This window comes from Quercus lobata, chromosome 12 (assembly GCF_001633185.2).
Source record: "Quercus lobata isolate SW786 chromosome 12, ValleyOak3.0 Primary Assembly, whole genome shotgun sequence".
NCBI lineage: Eukaryota > Viridiplantae > Streptophyta > Magnoliopsida > Fagales > Fagaceae > Quercus > Quercus lobata.
Window position 1 is genome coordinate 41,022,852 of NC_044915.1, and position 13,653 is coordinate 41,036,504.

General features: G+C 34.0%; 1 protein-coding gene across 1 annotated transcript; it reads right to left on the minus strand.

Annotated features, from left to right (window-relative positions):
• Nucleotides 1-268: 268 nt before the first annotated feature.
• On the minus strand, nucleotides 269-12,424 carry LOC115971409 (tryptophan--tRNA ligase, chloroplastic/mitochondrial). The gene is made up of 15 exons (XM_031091317.1): nucleotides 12,214-12,424; nucleotides 11,987-12,130; nucleotides 11,734-11,821; nucleotides 10,757-10,798; nucleotides 8,657-8,746; nucleotides 8,429-8,551; nucleotides 5,989-6,060; nucleotides 5,626-5,738; nucleotides 5,472-5,493; nucleotides 5,324-5,389; nucleotides 4,665-4,721; nucleotides 3,916-3,962; nucleotides 3,646-3,727; nucleotides 2,575-2,664; nucleotides 269-850 (listed from the first exon to the last, which is right to left on the minus strand). The coding sequence occupies exons 1-15, from the start codon at nucleotides 12,282-12,284 to the stop codon at nucleotides 716-718; spliced, it is 1,242 nt and encodes a 413-aa protein (XP_030947177.1). The 5' UTR covers nucleotides 12,285-12,424; the 3' UTR covers nucleotides 269-715.
• Between the last annotated feature and the right edge of the window lie 1,229 nt (nucleotides 12,425-13,653).

Consider the following 13,653-nt stretch of genomic DNA (forward strand, 5'->3'; position numbering starts at 1 on the left):
GAGTTGAGTACTGCATGTCTATAATCAGCTCAACTAAAAAGAGTTTAACGTTGATGATGGTCATTGCTATGGATTCTATGAATAGCAGCATGTTTCTATTGGGGTGGTCCATGACAGTTTAAATGGAAAGCCTAGCTTGTTAGTGAAGAACCCTAGACAATATCTGCAATATTTTTATCAAATTTTACTGGTGAAGTTTTTCTAAATATCATGTTGGTAAGGATATCCTACAAAATACAAGGAAAAGGATAAAAGAAAGTACAATCAATAACATGAATTCAGTGCAACTGCCTTATATTACATCAATTAAGTGGAGAGACAAAACAACATTATATTAGTTCTAGTCAGGCTGACTGAATAAATACTATATGACAAATGTGAGAACACAATTAGTTCTTATAATGTGGTCAATTTCTATTACATAACAAATGGTGGTTCAAATTTCTAAAGAATAAGATTAAATGAAATCTAAAAATTGCCTGGTTCTTTAAAGCTATATGTATATACTTTATGAAAATCAGGACAAGACAAGGTAGAGATAACTTCATGAAAATTTGTGGAGCCTTCACGTAAAATTTTCTTTTTCACTCGTAAAGAATATGCTTATAGATATACTTCAAAAATTTGTGGGCAACGACATGCCGCCCAAAACTTAAATTTAGGTGCTGTCTTACTCAGCTTTTAGCATGAATTCTTCCTGCAGCATCAATTCTGCTCATCTCCGCAAGAATCCCATTGCCTGGTAGACATTATTTAGAGTAGCATCTGCTATATCTGCAGCTTTTGTAGCACCTTCTGCCAAGACTCTATCCAAATAAGCTGAATCAGACATGATTTCCTCATAGCGGACCTGCATAAGTTGAAAACCTATTGGTGATGGCAACACCATGATCACTTTTTTTTTTTATAGATAATAAGAGTTTTATTGATGAAAAAGAACAATGTGTTTACGATTGTAAACTCACTGCCCTTGAAACAAATACAATCAAATCATAAGGAAAGTCTGATAGAGATAAGGAAATCGGACAAGGAACTACAAAAAGGGAATGAGCTCTAACTCAAATGACATTTCTTCCAACCATAAAGAATAAGATGGAGGGGCAACACAGGTAAAAAAGTGGCAAATGAATTGTTAAATTTCAGAAAGTAGAAGAAAATGAAGAAAAGAATAACCAGAGAGTTGTTAGTACAAAAAGGAAAATTACAAAAATTATCACGTAAAAAATAATCTTGCACTGGCAGAAAAATACAAGTGCATACCCCAAAAGCAATGTGAACAAAAATACCTGCATGCACAAATTATTTGCTCATAGATGTAGACACAATGCATATTGATACCCAGAGCCAATGAGCTCTAGCTCAAATGGCATTTCTTCCAACCATAAAGAATAAGATGGAGGGGCAACACAGGTAAAAAACAAATGTGCCGCATCCACACATGCACCAGTGCAAGCAACCCCCCCCCCCCCCCCCGCCGGGAACACACACACACATACAAGTAGAGTCAGTAGACAAGTACGTCACAGAATACAGATAGGTGCACATATTAAAAGGAAAGGATCTGAGCAAACAGGGGCATGGTTGGTTTCCAACTTCCAACTTGTACCAGTATGAGTTCAAAAGGTTCAGTGAAAAGAAGGTTAGGAAAACTCCTCCGAGCATATTACGGCAACTACAATAGTTTTTACCCAAAAAAATCAGTGCCAATTATTGACTTGGTGAAGACGAAAACACAGAAACATATTTTTAGTGCTAATCATTGCCACAGTAGAGACAAGAATGCAAAAAAAATTGCAATTGACACCACCAATGAGTCAAATTTAAGCACTTCAGCAATAATTCCTACTATGCAATTATCATGAATTATGTTAAACTCTACAATTAAAATCATTAAACAAAAAAAGATATGCATAATTATAATCTCCTGCCCAACTGGCATCAGTTTGTGTATGGATAGACAATAATAATTTCAAGTTTGGCTACACTTATGGGAAGTCATAAGCAGCTTATTTGTTAATAGCTTGCTGAAACAAACTTAGTATTTACAGCATAGAATCTGATTCTTAAAAATTTAATAATAGAAAAATAACAAAAAGAAATGATAACACAAAAAGAAAACTAATTTCAAAACTTTTTTCAACTTTATGATGTAAGGTAGCAGTTAAAAAAAGAAAAATCTTGGGAAAAATATTAAAGCTTTCCTTCCTTTTACAAATTTCGAACAGACCCCAGGCTACTAAAAATAAAGTTACATTTACTGAGTTGCTTCTTTTAATAAAATGTCAGCATGCACTATCACAATCAAGAGCTTTGAAGTGTGGCTAATGTGAGGCCACCAGTTACAGGCTGCTGCTCAATCACAACAGCATAACCACTGTGAACCTATAAAATGCACTAAACAGTTTCTAAACACATGTTATCTACTTGGTACTAAAAGTAAGCATCTCTTTGATATTAAAAGCAAATATTCTTGTGCGAACTGAAAGAAAGAACCAAGTAAAAAGCACAGCATGCACACATCAATTATCATGTACTATAACTTATTGAATAAGGCATCATGTTAGAAGTAGAAACCTGGATAGGTTGCAGATGATCAATCAAGGCGTCTGTTAAAAGGATTTTAAATGTACCCCAGTTCATATTTTCGCATTCCTGTGCAACTTCCTGTATTAAAAAAATAAATATTAAGCAGAATAGCTTTCAGGGTGGAATTCAAAAAATGTAACGGCTACTATATGATTGTCAAATTTAAAAATTAAAAAAAAAAAAAAAAATCGGCAATTCTTATACAGAAAACTCAAATAGAAAATTCTTTTTATTGGTAAGTTACACACTCACATGCAGTCAATCGGTCTTCAACCTTGAACTCACCATACACCTCATTCTTACGGGGAGGAGATGCCATTTGAACTAAAGCTAGAGCTCAGTGGTTTGTATAAATCAAAATTTAAATACACTTTTCTAAACTAAATTTTAAATACAAAATATTCCCAAGGAAACTAAGAATCCCAACCTAACCACAGCATATATGAATATATGGCACTATAATTATAACAATGAACACTATCTTCAACAAATTGTTTTATATCTGATAGTCTCTCCAGTTGATTTAATCTCACTGTCACCTCTCAGAATTGGATTTCTAAGTCCATAAATTTAGATTTTACTTCTAAAGTTAAATATGCTGCATCAAGTTTTCAGTACAGTCCATCAAAATAACAAATATTTTAAATTACAAAAAATCAATAATAATCATAAATGTAACAGATTCTCATAACCTCTAGATCTCAACTAATTGATCTCCCCGATAAACATAAGCCGATCATCCTAAGATTTATTTAAATAATAATAATAATAAAGAAAGAAAGAAAGATAACCATAAAGAAAATTGAGTCCTCGGGTGCGTTTGGGAAGCGCGTTTTGCGCTTCCCACGTCTGCGTCTAGCTAATTCTTTTTTTTTCTTTTTTTAAGTCCAGTGCCTGGTGCACTGTTCATGTCGTATGAACAGTAACCGAAAAAACATTTTTATTGTTTTCACTTTTCACTTTTTAGTTTTCAGCAAAATAAGCAATATCCAAACGTATACTTCTAATAATGGGCATCATCAATTTACTACAAGGAAAATAATAGGTGCATTTGACAACCTCTTTTGTCTTCCCTGACATGAGCTGATATATGGAAAGAAGATTGTTGGATTCAGGTCTTTCAGGATTGTCGAATTCCAAGCTGTAAGAATTGCAAGAAAACACACAGAACATAAAAGAGTTTACAAGACCTTACATTTGAAAATTTGTTTGAAAAAATTAAGGTCAGAATAGAAAATGACTTCAATGTACAGGAGAATATCAACAAGACAGAGCATCAAAAGGGTAGACAATTCATGAGATGGAAAATGCAAAGATTAAAGTACTAACCCAATAAATGAGTCGGTTTTGCAACGCTTTATCTTGTTTGCTATTACCTTCAAAAGAAACAAGTGGAAGGAGCAAAACAGAATAACAATTAGAAACTAACAAATCAAATATCTTCATTTGTCTTATAATTTTATCATATCAAGATAAAATTCATTGAAGATGAACACATAATTAAGATATGCAAAACTGAAATCCTAGCACTTAACAGAACCAAGTATCAATAAATGGTTCCCATCTCAAAAAGAAAACAGGTTTGCAATCAAATATAAGTTACTTCACTTAAGAACAACAACAACAACAACAACAACCAAAGTCAGCTTTGGATCCTCCATAGACTAGTCAAGGTTGGCCACATGTATTCTTTTCCACCATTCTATTTTATCCAAAGTCATACTCTCTATCACCTTCTTAATTGACATGCCCTTTTTTACTACTTCTATTAATATTATTTTAGGTCTTCACATGACTATCATTATTAGAATACCTCAAATGATCACCATGATAGACTGATAGTATATATAAGTATAGAGAACTACCTTATGTCCAAAGCTAATTGCTTTGGCATGATGCTAAATCCAGGAACCAATACTTGCTTGATATAGCATGTGTATGTGGAGGATATCAATATGTACTCTTTGATGTTAGCAATTAGCATCAATGATATATATTACCTCATGTTACCATTAATATAGTAAAATAAAATAAATTACATTACACATACATGTCAAAACTCAAGCACGCCTACTTACATCTTTTGAATCAAGAAGATTGATTCGAGATTGATCAGAAGGTGCAGACTTGGACATCTATAAGAACGAACCCCAAAAAGATGTTAGTTTGTATGTAAAAAGCGTTTCTCCAAAACACACACACACACACACACACATATACATATAGATTATATAAAACCTTAAAGAATCTTAGTTACTATGATTTATTGATCGGGAATGTCTATTTCGACTTATTATCATTATCTGGGTAATTGAAAACTTATGTTCCATTATTAAAATTAAAAATAAAATAAAATTGAACTTCTAAAGAGAACCATTTACCCATTTTATAGAATATCATCCACCCATGAAATTGGAATTTACTTTTAATCTCAAGAATATTTAACAAGGGGCAAAAGCCCATGAAAATCCAATTTGTACTAGTTTCTTTCTTAGCCAATTTAAATTCCAGTTGAACTGAAACATACTTGCAAAAGTTTCTGACAGGAAAATGTCAAGCAGTGCAATATTGAATTAGTTTTCACTTATATTTATTGCCTGGTTTGATGCTAAAATAAATACAACCATTCAACCTTATAAATAAATTTAAGGTAGACTTTGTATCTTTAAAAAAAAAAAAAGGCACTACTTGGTATAAAACCATAAAGGAAACTACTGGGGAATAAGGACAAGCGAACCTTGGAAAGGCCATCAGTGAGGGACATAACTCGGGCTCCAGCTGGTGGTATAAGGGGCTCAGGAACCTACATCAAGAAAAACATTTAAAAAAGAAATGTTTGTGTTGCATAATACCTGAGCTCAATTAACAGGTTTCAACAAATGCACCTTAAAGATAGTGCCACCTCGCCTGTGACCAGAACATAAAAATATGAAGGGTCAACTCAATAATGCAGAAATACAAAAGGAGGCTAAGAAAATGCAATATAGTCAACCACTTTAGAAGGTTAATTTCCATTCCAAGTTGAAATATATTTCTTACCCACCCAATTTCTTCCACTTCCTTCCTCCATATAAAAAATTAACACGCTCAGCCAGTTCACGAGTTAACTCCAGGTGCTGCTTCTGATCCTCACCGACAGGGACAAAGTCAGACTGCAGAGGCATGCTGGAGCTTATAAGAATCATGCATTTTCAGGGTAATTATTAATCATCTTGAGATTAAATATGCAGAGTCACAAAACAAATTATTGTGGTTATTGTAAATAAATAAAAATGTTACTGCCGCAAGAACCTCTGCTACACTTATTAAGAGGAGAAGATTCTTTTGTTTACTCATAAAAACTTCCAAGACAAATAGATTTTCTACATCCTAAAACATAACGCTGCAGATATTGAAGAGAACCTGATATAAAAGAATATCAGAAGCCATCAGAACAGGATAAGTCAAAAGAGCAACAGCAACATTTTCATCCCCCTACAAAACGAAATTAAAATAAAAAATAATAATTTAATTCAATGAAAAAATCATACAGTCAAAAGTAGAATACACAAAAAGACTAAGATAGAAGATAGATTGGGGTCTACTATGAAGAAAAAACAATCTTTAATCATAATTTGAAAATTAAAACTTATAAGCATAAGATGATCTTTTTTTATTTATTTTAATAAGTAATAATTGATTTCATTGTAAGAGTGAAAAAAGGGGCACAACCCTATTTCATGGGATGTCTTCAAAATGACAATTAAAACAAAATTGTCAAAAATTACAAGAAATTTAATATTATCATAGAACAATGGACATCTTATTGTTGGTTTGTCACATCCAAATACCCTTTCATAAATAAAAGCCATAAATAGGATTTTTTTCCCCTCTGGTCATCGAAGCTAAGTGCTAAGGCACTGCTGTACCTGGAAATTTGATGTTAGATTGATGAATTTTAAAATTTTAATAATTGAAGAAAATTTCTATCTTTTTTTATTTATTAATTTATAAGAATATAAGAAAAATTCTATCAATTGGATTATTCTTCAAATGTTACATTAACTCTCCCACGGGACTGGTCCAACCCTTTGCACACCAACCAGATTCTCATGTGCTAGAATAATGATTCAATGATTAAATTCATAATTTTTTAACAACTTAAGTTTTGGGACAAACGATTACTTATCATGGTATTAGAGCCCTGGGTAGTGGGTGGCAAGGTTATCAAACTCCCTTTCGCAATTGGAGTGGGGATGGGTGTTATACTTAGAGCCTACATAAGTGTGCATAAAACAAGGCAGGACCACAAAGTCCATACAAATGATCTTGAGAAATGGCCCAACAATGTAGTATTGCCAATAGTGCTAGATCAAAGAGCATGGAAGAACTAATACAATATCATTGGGCCCAGCTCCATACACTAAAGATTTTGAAACCCATATGTTATATGATATATGAAGGCATCAATTGGAGTCTCCCCAAAGCGTTATCTCCCCAACAAGTGGTATTAGAGTTAGGATTCTGAAACCCTTCTCCCCGTCATCCTCCTTTTCCAGTGTTCCTTCCTGCAATGCCTCCATCCAACAGCATTCCTACAGCTATTTAAGCATTGTCCCCCTTGGACATTGAAACATCATTTCGAGTTTTTGAGCATTCAACTTGAAAGATCTAAAGCCAATCTAAAAAAAAGGAACAAAAATCAACCCAAAACAACGCCACATGCGTTCTCACATGCCACTCTGCACGTTAGATCCACAAACTCATGCACTGCAAGAATCTTCCATGCATCAGGCATTTGTGATGCTACCATATGCCAATGTCATTTGGCACATGTTGCTACTCTCCTCTGACCATCGATGTCATCATCCTCTAGCCACCATTCATCAACAACTGCTGCTACTGCCAGCTTCTATCTCTCATATGCCATCCCCAAGCCACCATTCCTTTGTTGATACTCCTCGTGCCACAGCTACAACCATCTTTCAATAATAGTAGTTGTTGCCTAGTCACTGATGCAACTGTTCTCTAGTTCTAGTAGTAGTAGCAGTCATCCATCAACGACCATCATTGTCCGTTGCCCCTGCCAAAGTTTTCATGTGTTTCACTCCTCATCCTACTCGGTCCATTCTATATCCCATCCGGTTATTCATGGTCATGGTTTTTCATGAGTTTACATTCCAAACTCAATTTGTCTTCAAGCTTCCACATTGGGTTTAAGGGAGACATTAGGATATTTTATAATATTACAATAAATACATAAACCATGTTTTTGTAGAATAACATGAATTATCGCACTTTTGTAATACCCTACATAAGCCTAGAAATAAGGACTATCATGATTTTAGGGTTACCATACTCAATCTAACGTATTCCTACATTAAGCTCATCTTAAGTTCTTTGCATATACTTTAGAATAGTAAATATGTAGTTGTTTGAGGCTTTCTACAAATGATGTACACCGTTAGGCTGAACCACGTTAACTCTTTTATTTTCCCTTTCTCCCTTTACATTATTTTCTTCTTTCTACTTTATCACGTATCAGAGCAAGTAGTCCCAATTTCAAACTGTGACTTCGCTCTACCTCCCATCTTAAAAGTTAAAAAATCTCACACGTTGAACCCCACATATTAAGAGGAAGTACATAAGGGAGAGTGTTAGAATAATAGTTAAGTGATTATTCTCACTATTTCCTAACAGCTTAACTTTGGGGACAAGCAGTACTTTATCAACATGCAAGAATACTTAAATGCTTTTCTATTGGTAAGAACAAATATTTTTTAAGTAACGGATAAGAAGTACAGGTTTAATAAATAATTAAAACACACAAAAAGATGCAGCTGTCATACAGCTATAAACGCACCGCCTTGCGGGATTTCTCTTTAAATTGAATCATTCTGTTGAGCCAACCAATAGGTGTTGCAGAACTCAGTAACCACATTAGTTCTACATGTGCACGAACATGAGACTGCACAAAAACAGAAGCCTGTATATACAAGTAAGATTCACTCATTCAAAAGAGATATAAATACTTTTAGCTTGAATAGAGAATTTGAAACAGTGTTATTAAGGACTAATAGCTGTCTCAAACCTTCGAAGTGTCCACTCCACATGCCAAATAAATGGCTGCAGTATCCCTTGTTGCCTTTGATAGTTGCTGTGCATCATATGGTAATGTAATCTGTAATCTGAAGCTGTTAATAACCCATACTGTTGTACAAAAACAAGAAACATTTTGCTATGAGTATACTGTTTATGAAGTGCGACTAAAAACATAGTCTGCACTGTCCATTTATTTCTGTCAAAAAGAAAAAACTATATTAAAACGATGATAATAACGGCACTCTCAGAAATGGAGATGCTTAAGTAGCATCTTCTATCCACAATTATTGGTCTCTGTGCAAATACTTTCAGAAGAAAAGCCTCAAATATGAATATATGGTATCAATATAAAGACTAACTTGGCAACAAAATACCATGATAAGGAAAGACTCATGCCATAATAATTTGGACCAATGATCTGATTATGGCTTCTGGCATCCTTTTTACAGGTAAATATGTTTCATGACTTAGGACTCATCTAGACTACTCAATTAGAATAGCTAAAACTGCTTAATGCCAATTCTCTTTGAACTTAAGAACACAGTATACATAGAGGCAGATCCATGATAAGGATTCTATTAAAATATATATATATATATATATATATATCTTTATTCAAAGAGAAGATAGTCCAATTCATAGGAAGTGAAACAAAACCACCCTAAAGAATTACAATATGAAATTCAAAAGGTCTAAAAAAGAGAAGGAAGGAGTACCGCCTGTAGCAGTCATCCAATCATGCAGAGATCTCAAAAAAAAGACCATTTAATAAATTAATAGCATGTGCAGAATTTTAACATCTTCAAAAATCCTACTTTCATCCCTCTCCACATTTTCCACAATACACACAAAGGAACAAAATTCAAGATTTTTGAACCCGTGTGACAATCAAATATTCCTTGCCAACTATCAGGCATCTAAATCACACAGAGTCTACGCCATTACCAAAAGTACAACAAATAATGTAAATAGAAATGGCCAAATTTCTCTTGCCACTAAACAATCAAGTAAAAGATGATCAACTAACTCCACTACTTTTGCACATACAACACCAACTCCCTAAAGTAAATGACTGCTTTCAAAATTGACAAAACCAAAACAGCAACACTTGTAGAATAACAAATTAATGAGTAGGAAAATAACTGTGGACCCCATAACTTGTCCCCTTCATAACTCCCAAGATTATGATTCATTAGAATTTTGGCACTCATTATTCAAGGTATGTGGTTTTAAATTACATATGATACGTGGAAACAATAAGTAACAGAAATTTGCTTGTATTTATATACATCTAGCATGAAGATAACCCAAATTTGAAAAACATGGGAGTTTATTTCAAGCTTCAAGTTGGGTGCAGTGATAAAGGGCATTTATCCAAGAATCTTCCAACTTCAGAATGCATAGAGGCTTGTTGATTTGCCCTTAAGGCAAAGGCCTTGACACCCTTGCTAGTGTTGTTAAAAGCATGCTTAAGCGAATTCAAAGCTCAAAGCTCAAAACGCAAAGTCCCAAGGTCTAAGCACTTTGCTTGGCCAAAGGGAAGCTTGTTTAATGAAGGGTGCTTCAAGCACACTTTTCTAGTACACTTTTCTAGCACACTTTTCAGAAAAAGCACCAAGTACGCTTCTTTTTGGCTAGAAAATATATGAATTTTTAAAATTAACTGTCCAATCTTGAAGGATGACATGAAACATTAATGTATTATACAAACACTATTCCTTAGGTATTCCTAAGGCATGCACATCTAGCATAATGATACAACTTAGTTTGATAAATTTTGGAGTAAGTGCCCCAAACAACAAGTAAGCAATGCAATCTAAAAGATATTTCAATGGAGATTAAAGTGCTTAGAGGATATTGATGGACACTACTGGTCCGTTTGGATTGAGGGGGAGTGGAGGAAAGTAGAGGGGAATAGCGTAGAATTGGCTAGAAATTAGCCTATTTCTAGCCAACTCTACTCTACTCCCCTCCACTCCCCCTCCCTCCCCCCTCCATCCAAATAGGCCATAAGACTAAGGATATACCTCCAATCATGTACATTAATTAATTTGTAACTTCAAAGCTATGAATCGAGTACAAAACTTACCGCATGGAGGTCCACAATAAAGAAGAGAGTATCATATGAATTCTGAAATAATGAAACCAAAGCGTGGATTACTAAAACTTTTATAATAAGAACAATGCATAAATCTTTACTTAATAAAATATATTTCTTTCTTGAAGAGTGTATAACCAAGTCATATTTTCAAAATGACAACCACCTCCTTGAAGAAGAGTGAGCAATAGAGAATCTATTAACTATGCTGTAAAGGGTCCTTTTATCATATAAGATTCTTTAGTGACCCAGATAGGCATATGTGAGAAAAGAAGGGATACCTCATTCATTGTGGTATAAATCAGCAAGCTAAACTTTAATATACGCATGATACAAATTGGTTGTAAGAACAACACATACATTTCATCCCACCATTCAATGGGACAAAAGATATGAATCCCATTTAAACATGTAGGGCACACAATAGCAAACTCATATAGTCATCCGCAATCTTAATTTCATATGTTGTTACTCTCAACAAAGAAAGAGAAGTAATACACATTCCAAAAAAAAAGACATTGAAATATGTTTATTCAAGCTCATAACTGCAATGCAACATTTCGAAATCCAAAGGAAAACTAAGACTGAGAGAGGTTGGTAGGTATGTAATTTAATTATCAGATGTAAAATAATATAGAAAATTATTAGTCCACAACTCTGCAACAGATCATCTTACGTGACTCTGTTAGAGCCCAAACCATTATAGTGATTCACACAATCTTATTCAAGGTCCAAACACTATTTTGTCTAGCTCAAGAGGCCGGTATGGATTGGCTTTCAAGACATTTTTTGCAACATGCTTGCATGAATAATATCCAATCCTATCACAAAAATGTTTTTATCTTTTATTAGCAAGTTACATTACTGATATGAGGTTATGATATTATCTAATAAGCAACTAATGCTGTGTTCAAGTTTTGGATAAAACAGTTTCACAATAAGACCATATTGAAGAAAGTCGAAACAACCTGAAGTAAAATCCAGTTCTTAATTGCGCCAAGATAATTTCCAAGGTGAATAGATCCAGTTGGTTGAACTCCAGACACTATTCTCTTCCTGTAAAACAAAAGGGTTCAAAATTGAATTTCATAAAACAAACAGCCTAAATTTCAAAAAGATTTGCAGCCAAAGAATCAGTCATAACCAATAAGTATAAAACTAAGAAATCAATTTAAAAAGAGAACAAGATTAAATGAATAAAGAAATAGAAGACGGAATTACTTCACAGTGGTGGGAGGACTTTGTGGCACAAGGGGTTCAGAGTCAGAGACCGAGACACTACAAAAGCAACGGAAACGAATGGGGCGCCGAGAAGGACTGACAAAACCAGTTGTTTTCATGTACTTCACTGGGAAGTGACCACGCCTGCTTCAAATGAAATGAGAATCGTTATAGATGAGCGAGGATACATGCTACATTGGAAAGACAGAGAGAGAGAGAGAGAGTACACTAGTGAGGGAGTAAAGCGTGGATAGGAGTGTGAGAGAGTGAGGAAGTGGGAGAGAACTGGACGACCCATCTTCTTCTTCTTCTTCTTCTTGGTTTGTTTGTTGTTTGTGTCGAGTGGTTTCGCAGTTTTGATTTTATTATCCTAGCGAGGCGTGTTCGAGGCCAGATAGATAGACTTGTTTTGAGTGTTTCATCAATTTTGGTCTTTCTGCCCAGCCCTTGCAAAGTGTAGTAGTATTTATGTTGGGACTTCCGGTTTGGTATATGGGTGGTAAAAAACTGTTACCATGGAATTCTTTTTCGTTTTACCCTCCAAGAAGTAAAAAAAAAAAAAAAAAAAAACATGTGGTTATAAGTGACTGATATCCATAACATGACAATAAATTATAGACAGTTGTACTTCAAATTTTTTTTTTTTTTTTTTTTTTTAGAGAATGAACTTGTAATTCAACTCGTACTTCTACAATGTTTATAACGAACAGTGGATCCTTCTTCTCCCTAAGAATTAAATGAACCAAGTCCACCTATACGAGAGTGAGGAATAAAAACCAACAATCAACTAAGGAAGAATAAAATATTTAGTGGCGGGGAATAGGCTTACAAAGTCGGGGAATAAAACAAGAAGATAGAAGAATCATCTCAAATAACATAGGAAATATAAGCAGAAAGAAAGAAAAAGAAGATCATTCGTCGAGACTATATACCAGGATTATTAGAGAGGATACTACTATCTTACTTTAACTATCCTCAAGAAAAAAAATGACAACAAATCATCTGTCCTGCACCAATGAATATTGCATGTGTGTATATATATATATAAAAGGGTGAAATGAAATTCTGGTAACCTTTAAATTTTTATAGGGACAAGCAAACCAAAGGGTTAGTTTAATTGTTCTCAGTACAACATGAGATCTATGATCTAGGATTCTTTTTTTATTTTTTCAATTTGCCCTAATTAAATTTGCATTGTAACATATTGAAAAAATGGTACATTTTTTATCCTTTTAAAGTAATTAAGGAAAATAAAATGAATAGATGAAGAGTTTATAGGCATGAGGAAAATGATGACGTGTCATCTCGACTCTGCCCAATATAAAACAGCTAACTGGGCAACTAACCTAGTGACGTGAAAGGTCAATTTAAACCCCTAAAAGCTTGTTAGCTATTGAATGAAAAGTTAAAAGACAAACTCAATACATAAGGGGATGCATTCATATCCCAAGCTACCACCACCGGAGTCTACAACATCAATCCTTACAATTAGGGAATAAGTTCGAGGTTAAAGGAAGCACATTACACAAGATAATATCACTATAATTTTTTGTAATTCAATCCATAAAATGCAATATAAATATGAGGAGATATTTGTTAGAAAATATATGCTCAACAATCCATACTCTAGATTTTGCATATAATCTCATATAGGTAGTTCACTAACT